Source organism: Girardinichthys multiradiatus, chromosome 8 (genome assembly GCF_021462225.1).
Source record: "Girardinichthys multiradiatus isolate DD_20200921_A chromosome 8, DD_fGirMul_XY1, whole genome shotgun sequence".
Lineage (NCBI taxonomy): Eukaryota > Metazoa > Chordata > Actinopteri > Cyprinodontiformes > Goodeidae > Girardinichthys > Girardinichthys multiradiatus.
Genome location: NC_061801.1, coordinates 5,160,934 through 5,183,626, shown reverse-complemented (window position 1 = coordinate 5,183,626; position 22,693 = coordinate 5,160,934). Strand labels below are relative to the sequence as shown.

Here is a 22,693-nt window from a genome sequence, read left to right as displayed (position 1 = left end):
AACGAAGAACAGAACCAGAACAACTGGATTTATACTGAGATTGAATTACATGCAGTTGAACTCTGATATTACAAATACACAACGTACTTCAGATTTCTGTTTGTAAATATTTGAAAATTATTTTATCATTTTCCTTCTGAGATAATGCTAATAGATAATAATAATTGTGTTGGTCCATCATACAAAATCCCCCAAAAAATAGATACCAAACAGTTTTGTTTTAATCATATGACAGCCTTTGGCTTCAACAGTTTTATCGGTTTATGGCTCCTACTGAACGCAGCAGCAAGTACTAATGAACTAATAACACTGATTTACAGCTTTAACCAAAATCATTCAGAGCCTCTTTTGAACAGAAAAAAACACACACTGACTACATTTAAAGTCTTCAGCATCTTTATTTGGCAAAAATGAAATTGTATTTAAAGCATCTGAGCTATAAACGATGAGGTGTGAATGTAGAAGACACTGTTTGTTTTTCTTATTTACAGCAGTGTGAATCCAGCAATGAACACAATTCCCAAAACATATCACTGCCTCTGTCTTCTGTAGATTAGACTGAGACAACTCCACATAAACTTTGATAAAGAAAGAAGAGCCACAATAAAAGCCCAGAGAACAGTGTGCAAAACAAGTATTTTAAAGTAAAATCCAGTGATCATGTTAACATTGTAGTCAGTCAGGAAGCCTGAAAAACCAAATGATTACCCGTTCGTAGCTTCAGGATAGCGTAGGCATTTAAAAAAAAAATAAAGTTACTATGACTCAATGGAATATAGTTCTATTGTAGGCAGGTTTAAAATAAAGAACCGCAAAAAAACAGAAACTGAAAGGTAAGGGAGGAAGGGTGAAAACAAGATAGCACATAAAGTAAGGAAGGAAAGACAAGGAGTTAGGATGGCACAGACAGACCAATCAGAACCAAGAAGGGAAGGAAGTCATTTATTGACAATTTTCAATGAGCACCGATGGAAACAAGGTAAAGGTAATTGCATACAACTAACTTAACCTTATGTGTGTGAACAACACATAAGGCAAATATAAAATGTCTTCCTGTCATCTGCAGTTTTTAATTGTCATGACAACACTTCAGGTCACAGCAGATCAGGCACTGCTTAAAGTTGAGACACTTCATCCATTTTCAAGTGCATTTGGGAAAATGTAAGGCAAGAAAGGCCATTCAGGACCCAAACTCTGCTTAGCTACTAAAACATTAATCTTCATGCTACACTGCTGTTCAACACCAACTGTCTCATTGTCCTTGTTCTCCAGGTAAAAAGTCACACATTCCCGCTGTCCTCTGCGTCGTCCTCTCCCTCCTCGGTCTGTCCTTTCCTGTGTCTCTCTGGATAGTTCAGAATGTGTCTGTTGGCCTGCATGATGTACTGCTGCTGTTTGAAATACACTTTGAACACACCCTTGATCAGCACAAATGCAATGCCCCCCTGTGGAGACAGAGGGTAGGAAATGTAGAAAACCACAAACAAAAGCAAAAGTATTTTAAAAAATTTGTACGCCACTAGTGGACAGCAGACATGTTTGAAAACAAAGTAGAGATAAGGTGAGCAGAGAAAGGGAAACTTTTAGCCCTCATCTGCAGCGCCTTGCAAAAGTAATCACACACTGTGTGGGTAAATGTTCACAAATGCTCTCCGTCCAACCTGACTGAGCTAGCGCTATTTTGCAAAGATGGATGGGCAAAAAGTTCAGTGTCTAGATGTTCAAAGCTGGTAGAGACCTACCCCCAAAAGACCTGCAGCTGGAACTGCAGCCAAAGGTGGTTAAACACAGCATTGACTTAGCGGGGCTCAATACCTGTATGACCCCTTCTCTTTTCCAATGGTTATAATCAGTCTGACAGAGGGAGGTATCCCATTCCTTGTGGTTTTTAGTATAACAATGACCATCAGTGGGACCCTTTGTGGGGTTCCTTGAGATGACATTGTTGTAAATAAGCGCCGTTTAACTAAATAATCTGAACTGAAACTATCCGTGTAGTTATGCTGCTATAGGCTTAGGCTGCTGGAGGACATAACCACTTTCACACTCTTCGTTACATTCTCACACTACTCTCCAATTTTGCATTATTTGCTGTTATTTCAGCTTTTAACCTTGTTCTCTCTATTCTCTTCCTAGATGCTACACCTGGCCTGGCTCTGTGTCTACCTGTGACACCTTTCTGGAGAGGGGAATCGTCCGAGCTTCTGCTGGCTGTTGCCAGCAGAAGCTCGGACGATTCCCCTCTAAGTTGTTACTTAATGCTCACCCTCTACCAATGATCCACATAGCCCTGTCTTTTAGTTAGTGTTTAACCCTTTCTCTCTCCTAGACATGGCGATTGACTGAGCTTAATTGTAACAAACTCTATGTGCTCTCTTTCAGACTCTAACCTTGAAAACTGGCTCAGAGTTTATCTGTTCTTTCTTTCTAGGTGAAACGACTAAAGGAGCTACATCCATTAACATTTCCTTTTCCTTCCCATAGAAAGTTCTCCTGGATCAGTGCTTATTTGTTCTCTTTGTGTCACTGCTCTGTTCTCTCAAACCCCCAGTCGGTCGTGGCAGATGGCCGCTCACACTGAGCCTGGTTCTGCTGGAGGTTTCTTCCTGTTAAAAGGGAGTTTTTCCTCTCCACTGTCGCTACATGCATGCTCAGTATGAGGGATTGCTGCAAAGTCAACGCCAGTGACTGTCCACTGTCTCTACATGCTCATCCAGGAGGAGGGAATGCTGCAAGTCACTGACTGGATGCAATCTGCTGGGTTTCCTTAGATAGAAAAACTTTTTATCCAATTTGAATAAATAACTGAATCTGACTGCACTGTTCAATGGTTAGGATTAATCGGAATGTATGTACCTGACTGTTGTGAAGTGCCTTGAGACAACATGTGTTGTGAATTGGCGCTATATAAATACAACTGAATTGAATTGAATACAAATCTGTTCCACACTTTTAAATTCTTATTTGCAAAATTTTTATTTTAACAATTTAGTATATGTTGTAATGTTCTTTTTTGGAAAATAATATGTTGAGTCAAAGAGCTCAACAAAAAACTCAATTTACTAAAAACTTTGCTGGAATGAAGCTACTTGACCAAGGAAAGTCGCTGACAAAGACCTTCTTCACCCTCCTACTTTCCTGGAAATCCTGCATATTTTATATAGATTAAGCTGTCTGGGTGTTACCACAGTCCTAATTGGTTTATTCTCATTTCTTCTTCCACTATTGGTCCATCCTGATTGGTTCTATTCAGTCCCATGACCACATGCTAAGAGCACATGTCTGGTTCCCTGGCAATACTTCCTTCCAGGCAGATCCTTCTAGTTTTGACCAGACTTAAAGGCCAGAACACTGAATTCTCTACAAACCCATGTTTGTCATTAAATGCTATATTTTTATTGTCCTTTGTTATGTCCTTCCTGTCATCCTTTACTTTTGACCTAAATTAAACAATAGTTTGTGTTGATCCATCACATATAATACCAGTTATATATAATAAAGTTTGTGGTTTTATATTAAGGGCCATGAATATATTTACAAGGGACTGTAACGTGGAGAAAGGTGTATGTTTTTATTTCCTTTTCAGCTTTAGAACAGAGCTGGTTATGATTATTCTGTGTTAGGGTTGAATGATCACCACCAAGGTTTCAGAAGTCACTGGGCTGCAAATATCACATTGTTTCAAGTGTATTCACCAGTATGGTGCGCTGCAGGTTAGAAGAAACCCTTCGAAACAGCAGCTGTCCAACCAGACTGGCTATGGAGGGAAAGATGAGAGCCCCGCACAAAGTCCTGGACACAGACAGGTGATCTCCAGCACCGGGCCCCTCGGGACGCAAGCGGGGCTGGTAACTGCTGCCCCCTGAGGAGACACAATGCCATTTATGAAGCTGTTACAGAATCTGAGGATGCTTTTTTTTTTTTGTAGGAATTCTTTATCATGAATGAAAAAGAAAAATCCAGAATCAGCATGTCACAGGGGTCGAATGTGGTAGAAAAACATGTTGGTCTGCATGTTGCATACCTGGTGCAGGACTGCGATCACAGGTGTACCTCTGCCACAGCCTCAGTAAATAATCCTCCCAGCGGATCATTTTCCCCAGGACCAGCAGCACAGGGATGGTTGGCAGACCCATGAGCAGGAACAGAGGGTCTGCCCGCTCCATCACAAACAGACCTTTCTTATGTCCCACCACCTGCAGGGGAAGCAAAGTGGGGTGAAGAAGCCGTAACAGTAACAGCTCAGTCGGTCAGTTCAGTTTCCTAAGACAGAGTTGGTTCAACGTACCTGCATGACTGTCACCGCTCCATAGGTGACTGCTGACCAGTATACAGTCCCAGCTATCACTCCGACAGCAGCGAAGGGACTCGCACGGGACAGAGCTCTGTCTACCTGCTGCAGGAAAAACACCAGTGGGCCTGAGGAACCATAACACAGCGGATCAGTCGGATCATCATGCATAACACAAGTGATAAAGTGTTTTCTTCTCTTAAATTCAAGGCAATGTCTTAAAAAACGAAAAACATGCAGCATGGATAAGACCTCTAAACTATAAACATAATTTTTATGTAATAATAATAAAAAAAGCATTTTCTAATTAAAGTGCAAGTTGCTCCTGTAGTTGCATCCCTCTGCCTGCAGAGGGCCAGTGGAAACAGCAGGGTTGCCATTCAGCTCTGTAAGGGCTGCAGATTTTTGGTTTTGTTCCTAACTGCAGTCAGATAAATGCTACAAGAGAAGAAATTGATACATGATACGGTTGAATCATAGGTCTCTCCTCACCCATTTTAGGGAAGATGATGCAGTATTCGGTGCCACACTGTGGACAGTTTACCGCGCCGCCACTGTTTCCTTTCTGCTTCTCGTCCAGCCAGCGCTGCAGACACGACTGGTGGATCCATTTGGTGCAGCCTTTACACCTGCAGGGGCTGACCCACTCTGCGCTGCAGTCATCTCGATCGGTGGCAAAGCACACCCAGCAGTGTCTGGAAACACACACACACACACACACACACACACACACACACACACACACACACACACACACACACACACAGCAGAATGTAGAGGTCAGTCTTGGGTTTAGAGGTTACAAACACCAAAATAACTACATTTATAAAAATGACAGAAATATGAACACATTAAACTGAGTGCAACCTGAACATGAGATGATTGAATGAAAATGAAAAAAAAATCTGCAATATGTAAATAAAAGGAAAGTTTAATAGACAAAAGAAGATCAATATCTACTAAATACTTTTGAAATATGCCCTAGAAATTCTTTAACATTTTAACATATCTTAAAAAAACATTTTATTGAACTGACAACATTTTTATTTAATATTATAGATATTAGTACAATAATTTAACATGTAAAGGACAACCCCTGGTTACGCTTGTTAAAGTGTCAGGAGTCTTTAAAATGATTAAAGACATTATTTTTAAAAATCATCAATCTTAGGATATTTACTTAAAAAACATTTAAAATAATCTAAAATATGTTAAGACAGAAAATAACAGATCAGTTTGGAAGTAATCAATTAAAGAGCAAAACATTTTTAACATATCTAACAAAAAAATCAAAGGATATCCAAGATATAAACAAACTTTCTGAAAATAGTTTGATACATTGTTTGCGTTACATTGTTCTTTAAAATGTCAGAAATGATTTAAATACATGTTACACATACAAAAATCTGTTGATATAATGCATGGCATTATATTATATTATTTTTTCCATATTATGCTAAATGTTTAAATGAGCAATGAAGGGAAGTTACTTCTCAGACTGCTCCTCAGCGCGGGCCATGATGTTACCGGACAGGATCTGCTCACACAGATAACCGACCCATCCAACTCAACGAAGAACCTGTGAAACTAAAATATACATATACAGAATTAATGCTGTCAATAAATCTGATCTTAAAGCTACTGTAACAAGTTAGAACAGAGTAGGTCATCTTTTTGGATCTAAAATCTGCATACCGCAATTTTATATATATAGGTGAAAAAATCTACAGCAATAACTAAAATATTGTAGCAAGTCATGTCGGTGTGACTGAGTCAATACACTCTTCACCTGCTGCTCAAAGTAGAACCACTAGAAGGCAGGTTTATCATTTTATGCACAGAACAAACGGTAAAGGTCACTAAACAGAATAACTCATGCTGCAAAATTGTCTCATCTAACTCTGCCTCTCCAGCATCTCTATACCAAAACAAAAAGGGCACAAGCGGGCCTTCGAGCCATAAGTCAATGAAAACACAACAGGTTCGACCCGATGCAGGCAGTCTGATTATGGGCAGCAGCTCTCTGCCTGCTCCCTCCTCCTGCAGATGCTGGTTCTCTTATGGACGTCAATAAATCTCCAAACCTAACACGCTGTTTCATGGTGGTATTGTTTTGTGTGTTTCGGGGGAAATGGATCTGAACAGCTGATTTTATGTGTAATGTGCTGATTTAGGATGTTATTAAATACAGCGCCCCTACTTCAGTGTAATTCAGAAAACTGACATGGTGTCCTTTTTTTTTTTTCATCCTTCAGGCATGGTTTATGATTTGTAAATAGTAAAATTATATTTCTGTTTGACCCACTCCGGCCACTGTGATCCTTAATATTACTGTAGTCATTCTTGAGCTTTATTAACTTTTTCACTGCACTGCCTCAGTGAAAACCTTCTAATTTCTTCTGGTCCCATGGCCAACAGCTGTCTGTTCACGTCAGTCTGTTCACTATATATATATATATATATATATATATATATATATATATATATATATATATATATATATATATATATTATCCATATATAGATATATCCATATATAGATATATATCTATATATAGAGTTTTGTACCAGAGGTCTGTAACTATTTCCGTAAAGTTGCTAACACACACACTAATTAATGTTGTGATGGACACTGCACATTGAAATTCTTTTATTATTATTATTATATATAATATTCTTAATATTGTTTATTTCCGGTTAAAAAGCTAAGTAATCAGGACGGTCAAACTTTAAAGAATTATACAGTGGCGCCAAAAATCGATTTATTCTGAATTTAAAGCAAGACCGAATCTAAGGTGGTCTAAATGTCAAGAGAGGATTGGCATGTTTTGTTTTCTATAATATGATAATTTCACAAATCATGCTGTGCTTTAAACAAATCTGTAAGCAATGTATAATCGTTTTGCGCAGGTTTGACCATTTTAGATTTTTTTAGATACTGTTTTAGATTTTGAACTCGGGCTGATCAAAGTTACTCCAGATTCCTTAAAAGCAGTGAACTGGCCCTTTAATGAAATGGCAGAAGCGCTGTCGTTCTACTGCTAAACAAGGTTAGCTACGGGAGCTAATTCAACTTTACCCAACTATTTTTAACAGGTTGTGAACGTCACAAGGAGAAAATCTAGTAAACAAATATATATAAATATCATTCGGCGAACAATTTGTGACATTTGTGTTAAACCACTGCCTACCTGTCATACAGAAAACCTTTAGAGTTACAGCCGACGTGATGATTTGTGTTTTTTCCTATAGACAAACATAATCCTGTGCTTTCACCTTTAAGCTACTGCTTGATTGGTCATTGGTCTGTGACGTCAGTTGTGTTCATGTTAGTAATGAAACGTAGGAAATGTCTGTTTTAAGGAGTGAATTTAGTCGGTTTCACGGCAAAACACACGCATGGGTCCTCCTTTTCACCTTCATCGTCTTATTTTACCGCCAATATTTATTTTAACCCTAGCTGCAGGTTATTATTGCTTATCGTACAAACACTATTATCAGAAAATTGATTCTGGAGTCAAAATTTTCAAAAATCTCTTTCCAGGCATTTGTCTCAAGAGCAATGTGACCCCAGTAAACCATATTGAAAGCAGTTGAGTGGTTTCTGAAGCTACAGCAAGGGGGCTAATAATTAAATTTTGTTTGATGATGAGTTATGACACTAACACTGTTTACATATTTGCAGAAAATACATTTTTGTTTCCCTTTTTAATGGATATCCAAATAGACTGCCTCACTATGTATTTGTTTTAATAAATGTATAGTTTTTTTCAATTATTCACTTTGTTTATTAAATAAATAGCAGAAAATAAATGGTGAAGACAGTGGTGTCATTCCGCCTATCTATCAATATCTAAACATGAAACAGTTTAAAACCAAATATAAAAAGACAATTATAGATTAATATAAGACTTGAATAGTCATTATTATTGTTACTATCATTTTTATCATTTGCTACCTTTTATATTACAGTACTTATTATTGTCTTTCAGATGATAGTATCGGGGGTCTACTTTGTGGAATACACTTATTTTTCCACTATTTTAATAGTTGTTTGGATTATAAGCTTTGTGTAAAATTAAGTATGTATTCTTGATGAATAAGAAGTGGTGTGAATAACGTCGCAGGAGAAGGGGTGGGTTAATATAGTTTTTTTACTCCCACTCCACTGAGCTCGTGAATATTGTATATTAGTAAATGACGCTGTTATTATCTGCTGTTGCGTTCGAAACATTTTTGAATAAATGAATGAATGAACGAATCTTTGCAAAATCACATTTTATAACGTAGTTTGATGATAAAAAAAACCCCAAAAACAAGTATTTCTCTTGTTGCCTACTGACTGGCTTCAGTAGCACTTTTTTCACAATTGTAGTTTCCAGGGGATCATTAAAGCCGCTTCTCCTACTGAATGACGTAAGGCCGTCGCATTTGTTAAATTTGCTGTCAATCAAAACCTTTCACCAACTTGATTGGATGCCTTCACGCTCCGTCGCGTGGACTATGTGGCGTTGCGTTTATTGTTTTGGGGAGGGAGGTGAGCCACTGTGAGCGGCAGCAGGCAGGAGGACGGCGGACTGCACAGTGACAGAGCGTTATTTTTTACATGGTTAAAGCACTAAACGAAAACGGTGACACTTGCGGATCGATAGGAACGTGTTTGAAAAATCCTGTCCGCCATGGAGTCCTATGACATTTTAGCTAACCAGCCGGTGGTTATTGACAATGTAAGTATGATGATGTCATTCATCCACACCCAAACCAAGGCCGCTTGGTAATAGCCGTTAGCTTGCTTTAGCATTGTGTTGCAGCTAAAAACGTACAGAGAAGATCCCGGGCGAACGTTTTTTTGCTGAGCACTAGTTCCATGCACAACTTCCCAGTGCTCCACTGGGGATGCTACCAGTATAACTTCCAGTTAACGACCCCGAAGTCTGATGTAGCAGCGACGATAGCTAAAGCTGCTAACTGGTTAGCAATTATGTTAGATTCATTGTACGGCTTTAGCTCTGCAGCAAGCAGACACTTCTAAAGGACTTCATGGGGACTCAGCTGTCCAGATGTTTCTTTTACGGTTGCAACTAAAGGCGAACACTTCATTTTAGGACACATACCCTGCTTATACAGGTGAGACCAACTGCAGTCTGGTTGCACTTGGTGGAAAAGGAAAATTGGGCATTTCAGCTAACCTTGGGCATTTGTATGCAACAGTGTTGTTGAAAATATTCATTTGAGCAAAAACAAAACCTGCAGATTTGAAGTGCACACTTTGACATCACAGCTATATCCCACCTTCTACATCTGAGAAGATTGCAGTGAGACATTCTATTAGTACTATAGGACTATCTTCTGCACCAGTGCATGGTCCAAGCTAGAATGGGTTCCCCCTTTAGGAACAGGGACATCCTGTTAAGTCAAATTTGGGTTAGTTCCCCACTACTAGCCTGTCAGATGCAGATCTTATTGCAGTTGTTTGATTCGACCCAAGACGGAACTTCTGAATGCAAACAAAGTTACTTGTCATGACACATGTGCAGAGATGGAGCCAGAAAAACACTGCTGCCACACAAAGATCTGAGATTGTTGAGATGTTTTTAATCATAAACCCAGTTCCTGATCAATAATAGCAGATCATTTTCAAATTGATATGGTCTCTTATAAAGCAGTTGTTCAACCGTAAGAGCTGTTTTTTTGTGGAACTTATTTAATAGTCACGCTCAGTTTTACACACTTTCTTGTAGTTCAGGTATCGAAAGATTGAACAAAGTGTTTCCTGGATAAAAGGGGTGTAGAACTGAGTGGTACTTCAGGCTGTGTGTGACTGTTGGTGGCTGAGTCTCATGATCTCCCTCCTTCTGAACCGTAGAACACTGCAGGACTATCTTCAACACTGATACTGAGTTCAAATATCACTTCCTTCTCTATAGGGTTCGGGGGTCATAAAGGCTGGTTTCGCTGGTGACCAAATCCCCAAATACTGCTTTCCTAACTAGTAAGTGTCCACTTGTGGATGTCCTCTGAGCTCTAGTTTCCAGAGTTTAGGCTGGACATAGCATTGTGGTTTTCAGGAGACAGATTTCAGCATGTGGATGTAAAAATCACAAACTTATTTTGTCTGTAGTGTGCTGTCTGGTCGACATGGACAGTATTTTTAATACAGTTACTATTTCTGTTCAGCGTGGGACGTCCCAAGCATGTGCGTGTGATGGCTGGAGCCTTGGAGGGAGATCTCTTCATTGGACCCAAGGCAGAGGTACGACACACAGCACTTCAACTTTAGGAGGATAGTGTGGAAAATCTGGAATAACTAGAGTGTTGTATATTCCGACGTTATTCCCTGTCACGTTGTCTAAACATTGTGTCCTTCTGTCCGCCTACCTATCTGCTTGTTCTTTTTTTGTGTTCCTTTCTTAGTTTGTTCTTCTTTCTGTCATTACTTCTCTCTTTCTCTCATTTGTTCTTTCTTTCTTTCTTTAGTCGTTTGCTTTTTCCATTTTTCTGTCCCTTGTTTGTTCCATTACTCCTACAGTTTTGTTCCTCCCTTTCTTGTATCCATCTTTCCTTTCTTCTTGCCCTGTTTTCATCATTCTCCTTTAATTTCTTGCCTTTTTCATTATTTTCTTTTTTACAGTCTGTCTTTTCTAGATTCCATCTTTAAACCACTGTAGAAATATCTCCCAGAAATTCATAACGTTTTGTATTTATACAAAATGGGAAAAATAAGCTCTCGACAACTGAGTTTGGAAAAGTCTGGCATCTTTAGATAACAAGGGTAGGAACCCTGGGAAGTGGGAACCCACATTGTTATTTTATTGACTGTCAATTGTTTTTGGTCCCGTAAGTGAAAACCCGTGACTAGTTTTTGCCAGGAACCTTTTGATTAGTAGCAAGAATCACAGACAAAACATGCATATATCCCTTTTAGAAGATGCCCATTTAGTTGGTTTATTGAGCCTGATAAACAATAAGTGAAGCTGAGTAAGTTTGTTCCCTCAGTGTTTGCTTCACATGTTTTCTATCCAGTCAAGTACAGAATTAGCATCAAATAACTTCAAGGTGTGGATAAGTATTGAAAAAACATTTCCAGAATGGCGGTGAGCTGAGAGGTCTCGTGATGTTTTCCCTCCTCAGCATGTCCGTTTTTTTAGGAGCAGTTCTTTTCTCTGATCTGTGTTTTATGAATCATGTGACTAAAACATGTTATTGTGCAGAGCAGATTAGTTTGATTCATCCTATCTGCTATGCTTGTTTCTCCATTTCTTGACGGATCAGGAGCACAGGGGCTTGTTGTCGGTGCGCTACCCGATGGAGCATGGGATAGTGAACGACTGGAATGACATGGAGAGGATCTGGCAGTATGTTTACTCCAAGGAGCAGCTGCAGACCTTCTCGGAGGAGGTGAGCTTCATTCCAGGGTTTTTGTTTTCACAGACGAGAGATACCTGAGCAGCAGTTCTGTTTGACCTCTCTGTTTGGATTGTTTTTTTAGCATCCTGTGCTGCTGACTGAGGCTCCTCTCAACCCCAGCAAGAACAGAGAGAAGGCTGCAGAGATCTTCTTTGAGACCTTCAATGTTCCTGCTCTATTTATCTCCATGCAGGCAGTGTTGAGCTTGTAAGAACTGCTGCTTCATCTTTCCTTTTTGTTTGATGTCTTGACAAATGTTTGACCAGCTTTAAAATAAGGGAGAGTCTGTGTCTTTTTAAACCTTTGTGAAGTTGGGTTTACTGTGAGGTTAGGAATAGAAAACAGCAACTGAGTGTATTTTAATGTCGTATTTGTGAAGAATCATGGGGGGGCTAAGATGTTATAGATACTCTGTGAGCAAAACAGTGACTTAACTTTTAAAGCCTTCCACCTATACAGTTGAACTGGTTAGTCATTGCTGCACGGTGGATGCTATTATATCATTATAGCCAGATATAATGGGTCAGCTGAGGCAACACTATAAATACAAACCTGTCTGATTGCAACTGGAATGTTTTAATCCGGTTTTCTTTAGCTTTGTTTTTGCTGACAGATCCATATTTTGAGTGAATCCAGGCTCCTGAAAACCTTTAAACTAAATGAATTCATTTTAACATGACTTCCATGCCTGAAAATCACTAAACAATAAACTCTTTCCTGTTCGTGGGTTTATTTCCTCAGATTGTATTGTGAGATCCAAGGTTGCCTGGCCAGCTTCCTTTAAATTAATGTGATATTTACCTGCCATTCTCAGTTCAAAGACTGTTGGAGCCTTATGAAACGTTAGGCCTCTTTCCCTGATGGGAAGATGTGTTAGGTCGCCTGACTTCTTTAGAGAGATCTTTTTTTCTAATTAAATTAGCTTTGTTTTCCTTTTATACATCTCAAAAATCATCTGGTGGATATGTGAAACGTCTGCAGCAACTGTGTAATATGCTTCAAAACTTTACTTCCTTCTTTCTGCCTGTGATTGGCAGCATAATCCGCTTCTGCTTCTGTCTGTTGGGGAACTAATAAATACGGATGTAAGACATAAGCATATTTAATCATGCAGATATGCCACTGGCCGCACCACTGGGGTCGTGTTGGATTCTGGTGATGGTGTAACACACGTTGTGCCCATCTACGAGGGCTTCGCCATCCCCCACTCCATCATGCGCGTAGACATCGCTGGCAGAGATGTCTCACGGTACCTCCGTCTGCTGCTACGCAAGGAGGGCTATAATTTCAACACATCAGCTGAGTTTGAGGTGGTGCGCACCATCAAAGAGGTGAGGGTACCGACTCAGATATTATTTAACATAAAAATACTGCTTTGTGTTGAAAGCTCTCTAATTATGTGTTTTACTTGCCATGCAGAGAGCCTGCTATCTATCTCTGAACCCTCAGAAGGATGAGACTTTAGAAACAGAGAAGGCCCAGTATGTCCTCCCTGACGGAAGCACTTTAAATGTAAGTCCATTAGACACTAAGATGGTTATTCAACATGTTAAAGATTTATTCTGATATCCTAAAATGAAAATTTACCATTTTCAGATTGGACCAGCGAGATTCCGAGCCCCAGAGCTGCTGTTCAGACCCGACCTCATTGGAGACGAGAGCTCAGGAATCCACGAGGTTCTGGCCTACGCCATTCAGAAGTCTGACATGGACCTGCGACGCACACTGTTTTCCACCATTGTACTATGCGGGGGGTCAACACTGATCAAAGGTTAGTGATGCATTTTATTATGACGGTGTACACACACATCGGAGCATTTATGGGAGCGTGAGATTGAATACTCTGAGACCATAAAAACACAGGGCTTCACAGTATTGCAGTTGGTAGCTGTGTTGCCTTGCAGGAATAAGGTCCTGGGTTTAAAGCCCATTCTGGGGTCTTTCTGCATGGAGTTTGCATGTTTTCCCCCAAGCATGCATGGGTTCTCTCTGGGTACTCCAGCTTTCTCTCACACTCCAAAAACATGACTGGTGGGTTAACTGGTCTCTCTAAATTGCACTTAGGTGTGAGTGTGTGTGAATTGGTATTTGTCCTGTGTGTCTCTGTCTAAGAGTCCACTTAACATCAGTTCTTTAGATGTTCACAGCTGACAGTGTGGTGGGTCTGTGCTTGCACAAATCTATTTTAAGCACCTTGGTTTTCTCTGTTTTTCAGGAGGTGGTTTCACTGGCACTAGTCTACAAAGTCCTGTGTCCACTCTCTGTACTCTGAGTCGTCCTCACCTGTGATGAGGCCATGAGACCATTATCATATCATACTCGATAGATAAAGAAAAATTCATCTGAATACATTTTTGCTCTAATTACTTGAATAATTAGTATTATACACAGCCTGACCAAAAAAAAAAGTCACACACTAATATTTCGTTGGACCGCCTTCAGCTCTGATTACATTCACTGTGGCATTGTTTCAATAAGCTTCTGCAATGTCACGAGATGTATTTCCACCCAGTGTTGCATTAACTTTTCACCAAGATCTTCCATTGATGATGGTAGAGTCTGACCACTGTGCAAAGCCTTCTCCAGCACATCCCAAAGACTCTCAATGGGGTTAAGGTCTGGACTCTGTGGTAGCCAATCCATGTGTGAGAATGATGTCTCATGCTCCCTGAATCACTCTTTCACAATTCAGCCTGATGAATCCTGGCATTGTCATCTTGGAATATGCCTTTGCCATCAGGGAAGAAAAAATCCATTGATGGAATAACCTGGTCATTCAGTATATTCAGGTAGTCAGCTGACCTCATTCTTTGAACACATACTGTTGCTGAACCCAGACCTGACCACCTGCAGCAACCTCAGATCATAGCACTGCCCCACTTTTTTGGCAAGGCAGTGTATGTTTCTTGCTTAGACTTTATAAATATTTTCTTGTGATTCTTGCAAATCTCAACCCTAAAATGAAGCCTCGTCTTTTCTTTTGTTAACGTGTATTTATCAATGGCCTGGTAACACAAATGTACACCTTAAGGTAAATTGAGGAAATCAAAATCTCATCAAGATGTATGAAAATCTCAAAATCCAAATACATTTTATTTATAAAGCACATTTAAAAAACAGATTTTTAATTGCTGCACTGTACTAAAACAGGTCAAATCAACACACAAATAATAAGAATAATGGAATATAACCAAAAAATAGAAATAAAAGCAGAATAAAATTACACAAAAAATGTTGCCAATAAAAAGAAAAACAACAACAAACCAACCAGTGTCAAAAGCCACTGAAAATAGGTGTGTTTTTAAGAGAGACTTAAAAACAATAAGAGAAGAGGCCTGTCTGATACTTAATGGCAACTTGTTACATAATTTTGGTGCCACAGCTGAAAAGGCCCGATCTCTAAATTTCTGCCTAGTTTTTGGTACAACCAGTAGAAGCTGTTCAGATTATCTAAGAGCCCGTGGTGAAACATAAGGCTGAAGTAAATCGGAGACGTATGGAGGAGCAAGGCCATTTAGACACTTGAAAGTTAAGAGTACAATTTTAAAATCAATTGTTTGGCGTATAGACAACCAGTGGAGTGAAGAGTGGGGGAGATATGTTTATGTTTGCGTGTTTCTTTTAAAAGACGAGCAGCAGGATTCTGAACAAGCTGAAGGGGTGAAACAGAGGCCTGGCTGATCCCAGCATAAAGTGAATTACAATAATATAGACACATTGGGATAAATACATGGATTATTATCTCCAGATCATGGGAAAAAAATCAATAGCACTCATACTTTTTCAAGAAGGCATTTGTGAACCCAAACTTGAGTTTCTTCCAAACGTCTGGACTGTAGTGTCTGTATGTATATGTACTACTGAACTGGTGCCATCTGCTGTTACTGATGGCGTTGTTCACTGACTGTGTGGTTCCTCTCAGGCTTTGGAGAAAGACTGCTAACGGAGGTGAAGAAGCTTGCACCAAAAGACGTTAAGATCAAGGTAGGTCCACTTCATACTGATACTATATGAGTACTTATGGACATCCTCTTCATTTTAGTTGGGCTTTCTTTAGGGTTCCCCCAGAATCACCAATCTGGCCCTAAATGGGTTAGTTATGCAAAAGTATTCCAGCAGTGCTGTCTGATTGAGATTTGAAAGGGCCCCTTAAGGCTATTATTATGTATGTATGTAACTAACATCATGAAGTAACTAGAATGACAGCCAGCACTACATACATGCTCTGTCAGCTTGTTTAGAATCTGTTTCCCCCCTGGGAGAGAAAAGGCCCCTTCAATTTGAACAGGAATAGAAAATCTGATATCAGAGACAGAAGCAAACCCTAAAATGAGCAGTATGTCCTTTTGAAACAAAGAAGGATCTGTTGGTACCAACAGGGAGTTGTTTGTTCTTTATTATCCATGCCAGGCCACTAAATTAACTGGAGGCAGGTATAGCTGATAGGGCTAGGTCCAGTCGAAATGTGAAGTTTGATTAGAATCAACAATACAGGTCCTTCTCAAAATATTAGCATATTGCGATAAAGTTCATTATTTTCCATAATGTCATGATGAAAATTTAACATTCATATATTTTAGATTCATTACACACTAACTGAAATATTTCAGGTCTTTTATTGTCTTAATACGGATGATTTTGGCATACAGCTCATGAAAACCCAAAATTCCTATCTCACAAAATTAGCATATTTCACCCGACCAATAAAAGAAAAGTGTTTTTAATACAAAAAAACGTCAACCTTCAAATAATAATGTACAGTTATGCACTCAATACTTGGTCGGGAATCCTTTGGCAGAAATGACTGCTTCAATGCGGCGTGGCATGGAGGCAATCAGCCTGTGGCACTGCTGAGGTCTTATGGAGGCCCAGGATGCTTCGATAGCGGCCTTTAGCTCATCCAGAGTGTTGGGTCTTGAGTCTCTCAACGTTCTCTTCACAATATCCCACAGATTCTCTATGGGGTTCAGGTCAGGAGAGTTGCCAGGCCAATTGAGCACAGTGATACCATGGTCAGTAAACCATTTACCAGTGGTTTTGGCACTGTGAGCAGGTGCCAGGTCATGCTGAAAAATGAAATCTTCATCTCCATAAAGCTTTTCAGCAGATAGAAGCATGAAGTGCTCCAAAATCTCCTGATAGCTAGCTGCATTGACCCTGCCCTTGATAAAACACAGTGGACCAACACCAGCAGCTGACACGGCACCCCGGACCATCACTGACTGTGGGTACTTGACACTGGACTTCTGGCATTTTGGCATTTCCTTCTCCCCAGTCTTCCTCCAGACTCTGGCACCTTGATTTCTGAATGACATGCAGAATTTGCTTTCATCCGAAAAAAGTACTTTGGACCACTGAGCAACAGTCCAGTGCTGCTTCTCTGTAGCCCAGGTCTGGGGAATGCGGCACCTCTAGCCCATTTCCTGCACACGCCTGTGCACGGTGGCTCTGGATGTTTCTACTCCAGACTCAGTCCACTGCTTCCGCAGGTCCCCCAAGGTCTGGAATCGGCCCTTCTCCACAATCTTCCTCAGGGTCCGGTCACCTCTTCTCGTTGTGCAGCGTTTTCTGCCACACTTTTTCCTTCCCACAGACTTCCCACTGAGGTGCCTTGATACAGCACTCTGGGAACAGCCTATTCGTTCAGAAATTTCTTTCTGTGTCTTACCCTCTTGCTTGAGGGTGTCAATAGTGGCCTTCTGGACAGCAGTCAGGTCGGCAGTCTTACCCATGATTGGGGTTTTGAGTGATGAACCAGGCTGGGAGTTTTAAAGGCCCCAGGAATCTTTTGCAGGTGTTTAGAGTTAACTCGTTGATTCAGATGATTAGGTTCATAGCTCGTTTAGAGACCCTTTTAATGATATGCTAATTTTGTGAGATAGGAATTTTGGGTTTTCATGAGCTGTATGCCAAAATCATCCGTATTAAGACAATAAAAGACCTGAAATATTTCAGTTAGTGTGCAATGAATCTAAAATATATGAATGTTAAATTTTCATCATGACATTATGGAAAATAATGAACTTTATCACAATATGCTAATATTTTGAGAAGGACCTGTATGCTAACATCTGATTGCCTTTTTTTCTGCCTGTGTAGATCTCCGCTCCCCAGGAAAGGCTGTACTCCACATGGATTGGGTAAGACATCTGAGTTTATCACATTTTATAAGAGGATATAAACCCAAAGCATCAGTTTGAATCTGTATAACTGTTTGGTAATAAAAGAGTGTGTTTCCGGGATGGTACTGCAACTTGGAGGAATGATGGAGATGGAAAAGATGAATATTTCCAGTTTTATCTTCATCTATAATTCTAACCATCTAAGGTCCCACTGCAGTGTGTGTTGATCTCCCAATCTCATCTAACTTCATCCATGAACTTCCCTGCCATTAGCAGATACTGGTCTGCTAACATATGTTTATGTATTTGTTGAGTTTATTAGAACCATGAGCCATTTGAAAGAAGACAAGGTAACATTCTGCACAGTAAGCAAGTAGAAGTGTCAGAATGATGATAATAATCAACTTATTCATCTGTTCACGACTTGTTTGGCTGAGAGGCTGCCATATGACCTCTGGTGGATGGATTTGTTGAGGACTGTTTTCCATCCAGTGGTGGTATCTTCTCTCTTTACAGTGCATCCAAACCAGCTATAAAGTTCTGTTCCACAAATACTCTACATGAGTCCATGTTACAGTTTTGGGAATGTAGTTGTTTTTGTGACAGACCTGTTGTAAAGCTAATTCGGAGCAACGTTTTTAAAAATTGTTAGGCTTAAATTTCTAAAACATTTTATAAGCATTTTTAATTAAACTGGTCAATGTAGTGTGGTCGGGGATGGTTGAAACAAAAATGGTGCCTTTGGTGACATTGAAATAGAAATACTTTGGGTTTGGCATGGTGAACACAATCACACAGATTATGGACCCCAAATAAAATGTTCTGTTTCAGTTCTTAGGCTACAAATACCAGGATTCACAAAAAAACAAATTCCAACCTCAAGTGTGCAAAAACACACATTAAATTCCATGCTGTCATTATTTTTAATAGATAAAACCAAAATGGAAAACTGTGTGAAAAAATTAATAATAATCAATAGCTTTTAGAATCACATTTAACAACTATAATGCCCCTTTTTCACAGGCTCGATTTGACTACTCAACTCGCTTTGCGAGCGTTTCCATTACTGTTTTCTGGTCCTGAGCAGGTCCAACTGGGGCTGAGTCGGGACCACATGTGACGCGAACAGACTGTTGTTCACTGATTGGCCGTGGGAGGAGGAGAAATGAGAAGGTTTTTGTTGAGACAGTGCAGGAAAAAGTTAAGAAAACAACTACAATAATATTAAGGACAACAGTGGCTGGAGCAGGTCATACATGTAATTTCACCATTTATAGATCATTAACCATGCCTGAAGGCTGACAGAAAAGAAAAAGGACAAATCAGCTTTCTGAATTACACGCAGGCAGAGCGATGTATTTAATAACATCCTAAATCAGCTGATCACACATAAAGTTCAGACGCACAACATTTCTACCAAAACACACAAAACAAAACCACCATGAAGCAGCGTGTTTGGTTCCGACATTTATTGATGGTCCTTAAGAGAACCAGCGTCTGCAGGAGGAGGGAGCAGACAGAGAGCAGCTGCCCGTAATCAGGCTGCCTGAATCGGACCAAACGGGAGGATGAGTCCGCTGAATCTGCACTGCGCGAATATCCAATATCCAACCTATAACTAACTTCAAAGGTCATAAGTCTATGGCTTTGCACTTTCAAGTCGTCCTCGTTATTGCCATGAATAAGACAAAAACTTCTTTATAAAGCCTAAAAATGGAACTTATTCAGGCAAACTTTGGAGCTTCACCATCCAGACATCAGAACCCCTGAGCCTTATTTTAGTTCTGGCTGGGCTGTGGTCCAGATATTTATCCCAGTGGATCATCATAAACCTAAACCTTGTGGAAGATGTTTGCAGCATAGTTGCTGTTGCTCACAATGGTGGCTCCATCAACACATTGGACCATATAGATTAAGAATAAGATGTCATCAAAGTTCATGTAAAAGTAGACACAAATACTTTTGGCTGTATAGTGCAGTTCTAACACAACATCTGTGAAAATCTGGACCAGACTAAAGCCCGAACTCCAGTTTTTGTAAAGGTGCTCACTGATGACGATCATCAAGTCATCATTACATGATAATTAAGTGCTTTTGATGAGCAGCATCTGGCTGCTGCTTTCTTTAGTTAAAAGCCGCAAGGGTGAACTTACATAGGTTTTTTACACACCGTTTTACCATTTGGCTTAATTTCTGTGTTAGAAATAATGACTGCCTGGAATCTTTTGTGTTTTTTTAATGTTTTTTTAAATTTTATGTCAGAATCAAATAATGACATAACCTAGCTCATTTTTATTATGTCCTGACCCTTAAAAAGGGTGTATTTTCATATTAGAATTTTAGTTTGTGTTTTGGGTCAGAACCTTGCTCTCCACAACACTGTTGACTGTACCCTCTCTCCTCTGGCAGTGGTTCCATCTTGGCATCGTTGGATACATTTAAAAAGATGTGGGTGTCCAAGCGGGAATATGAAGAAGACAGAGCGCGTGCCATCCACAGGAAGACCTTCTAGGCTTCGATCGGCACCATGCATACACCAACCCACTCCCATCAGAACTGACACCCCCCCCCCCCAAAAAAAAAAAAAAACATCCTGCTGCTGAACATCCCTGACACCTGCAGCAATCTGTGCGTCATCCTTTATGAACCCTGCCCAGATCAGAACCACCGTGGGCCTCCAGAAACAACGTTTTCTGTGTGCTGGAGGCCCATATTGACCCAAGGGTTGTTCCTCCTGTCAGGTGATGGTGGCAGCACCATCCACACATCCCAAACAGTAACATCCAGAGGGCCGTCAGGGTACCTCAGAGTACCACTGTGTACTCTTGTTGCTCTGAGTTTACATTAAAGTATTGGTGTTGCTCTCTTGCCTCAGCAGCCCTGTAAGGTGTAGAATATAATCAAATGTCAAAAAACGTAAATATTCTTTAATGTTAAAAATTTCCATTCCAGACTGAAGATTAGATTTTTTTTTTATTTGTCTGTTTCTTAGGCTTTTTCTCTCTGACAATAAGCTTTTACACAGCAAAAATCTGAAGTACTGCAGCGATGCTCTGTCATTATATATTATGTAGTTGTAGTAAGGTAAAGATCACCACTGTATCAGATCAGAACTGCAAAGTTAATTTGTCATCCAAATGGCCATAGTCGTCTCCTGTTTTTGTCATTATGACATGTTTCTGTGTGGACATGACATGTTTATCAAGAGGATCACGGCTTCTTATCCAAGCTGATGGATTAAAAACTTGTGGGAAATGCCTTGATTTATTTATTATTTGTTGTTTTTGTTAAAAAGGTATTATTTTCACACCGATTGTCAAATTTAGGGCTGTTCTGACTGTTTTCTGCTAACTCTGTTATAGAGAGGCAAAGGAACAGATTTTATGGGTAGATAAACATGTTTATTCCAACATAAGGTCATCACATTCAGTCAGATAGTTGGGAAAGATCTTAAACTGGATATCAGTGCTTTGGGAACTTGTGCATGCATTTATTCTTCTGAAATCAATCCCAGGACTGAGTTAGGATGAAGTTATAAGGTTAAGGACAACACTTGATTCTTCGTGTAAATGTTGGGTTTAACCTTCCATCTACCTTATGTGACTTTAGGAACATTTTCAGTTTTTGAATTTGAAGACTAGTTTGACAATGAAGCTGCAGAGAGTCCAACATGTCCAAAGATTGGCTTGTATTCTCCTCCCCCTGCTTTATATCCCAGTAAAACCACTGTCCCCATCATTTCCCTTACCCTACATGGCAGTGAAGGGGTCCTCCACCATCATGCCCGCCTTACTTCGGTGCATCTGTGCCGGAGCGTCCATGTCATCTGCTTTTGGGTGTTTTTAAAATAGGTGAAATTTAAAAAGAATGAAAGAACGGTTGTAAAATGTCATCAGCCTTGTGTACAGTGAAGTACTTTTCAAAAACTATCACCCACACCAACCAAACAGTAACAGACTAAACATGTACAATACTGTTGTTTACTTTTACTTTTCGTAATTTCAATATAATAAATAAGTTAATGGCTGCTGCTTGGCTGTCTCATCATTTTTGTCTAGTTTTAGGTCCAAAAATTGCCTTCTTGGACATCATTCCTTTTTAATATGAAGTAATTGTTTTATACTTCACCTTTTACCGTCACATTTTTTAATTGAATTTGAATTTTAGAGATGATGTGAAATTATGCCTCATAAAAGTACCTCATAGTTAAGATTGAAAGCTGCCTTGACACAGAGGTGACCCCCAAATCACAACACTTCCACCACTGTGCTTCACCATAGAAATAACTCTTAGAGCAGCATTGGACTCAACACTTTTCTTTAAACCATCTCTCCAGAGCCCACTATAATAAAATTACCTATGTTTTCTGCAGTTTGTTTCACAGAAACTTTATTTTGAACAGATTATTATTTCAAAACAATGGCCTAGTTTAGTCCTTTCAGTGTCTCCTGTGTGAGGGATTGCTTTAGGCATTCTGAACATGTGCAAAGCCTCTCTGGAGCTGTTGTTGGTAGCGTGGAGAAGTATGTGAGAAATATGCCACTTTTCTGATGCTTTACTGTTAAACTGAAAAGGTTTGATCTATCAGTAGGTTCCTGTTTAAATGATTAAATTGCATATATTTTAGAAAGCCCAAATACATCCCTTATTGGTACCATTTAAAGTCTTTTTCTGTCTGCCTTAATGTGTTGCCTGTGAAAAAGAGTTCATATGAAAACCGTTGTTGCAGTTTATCAATAAACAAAGATAAATTCTCTATATAAGCCTTCTCTGTGATGTAGTAATTTATCTACTTTACATTTTTTTGAAATTATAGTCTTCTTGTTTATCAAAACAACTTCTCAATGGTGGTTCTGGTGTGGGTTGGCTGCAT

General features: G+C 39.6%; 2 protein-coding genes across 2 annotated transcripts; one reads left to right on the top strand and one right to left on the bottom strand.

Moving 5' to 3' along the window:
• Positions 1-378: 378 nt before the first annotated feature.
• marchf5l (membrane-associated ring finger (C3HC4) 5, like) lies at positions 379-7,591 on the bottom strand. Its single transcript, XM_047372932.1, has 7 exons — positions 7,483-7,591; positions 5,782-5,878; positions 4,784-4,986; positions 4,289-4,419; positions 4,025-4,196; positions 3,696-3,862; positions 379-1,445 (listed from the first exon to the last, which is right to left on the bottom strand). The coding sequence occupies exons 2-7, from the start codon at positions 5,808-5,810 to the stop codon at positions 1,281-1,283; spliced, it is 867 nt and encodes a 288-aa protein (XP_047228888.1). The 5' UTR covers positions 5,811-5,878; positions 7,483-7,591; the 3' UTR covers positions 379-1,280.
• A 1,214-nt stretch (positions 7,592-8,805) lies between these two features.
• Positions 8,806-21,851, top strand: actr1b (actin related protein 1B). The gene is made up of 11 exons (XM_047372269.1): positions 8,806-9,018; positions 10,219-10,283; positions 10,469-10,544; positions 11,564-11,689; positions 11,781-11,905; positions 12,813-13,029; positions 13,118-13,210; positions 13,295-13,469; positions 15,621-15,682; positions 17,798-17,838; positions 20,230-21,851. The coding sequence occupies exons 1-11, from the start codon at positions 8,971-8,973 to the stop codon at positions 20,330-20,332; spliced, it is 1,131 nt and encodes a 376-aa protein (XP_047228225.1). The 5' UTR covers positions 8,806-8,970; the 3' UTR covers positions 20,333-21,851.
• Positions 21,852-22,693: the final 842 nt, after the last annotated feature.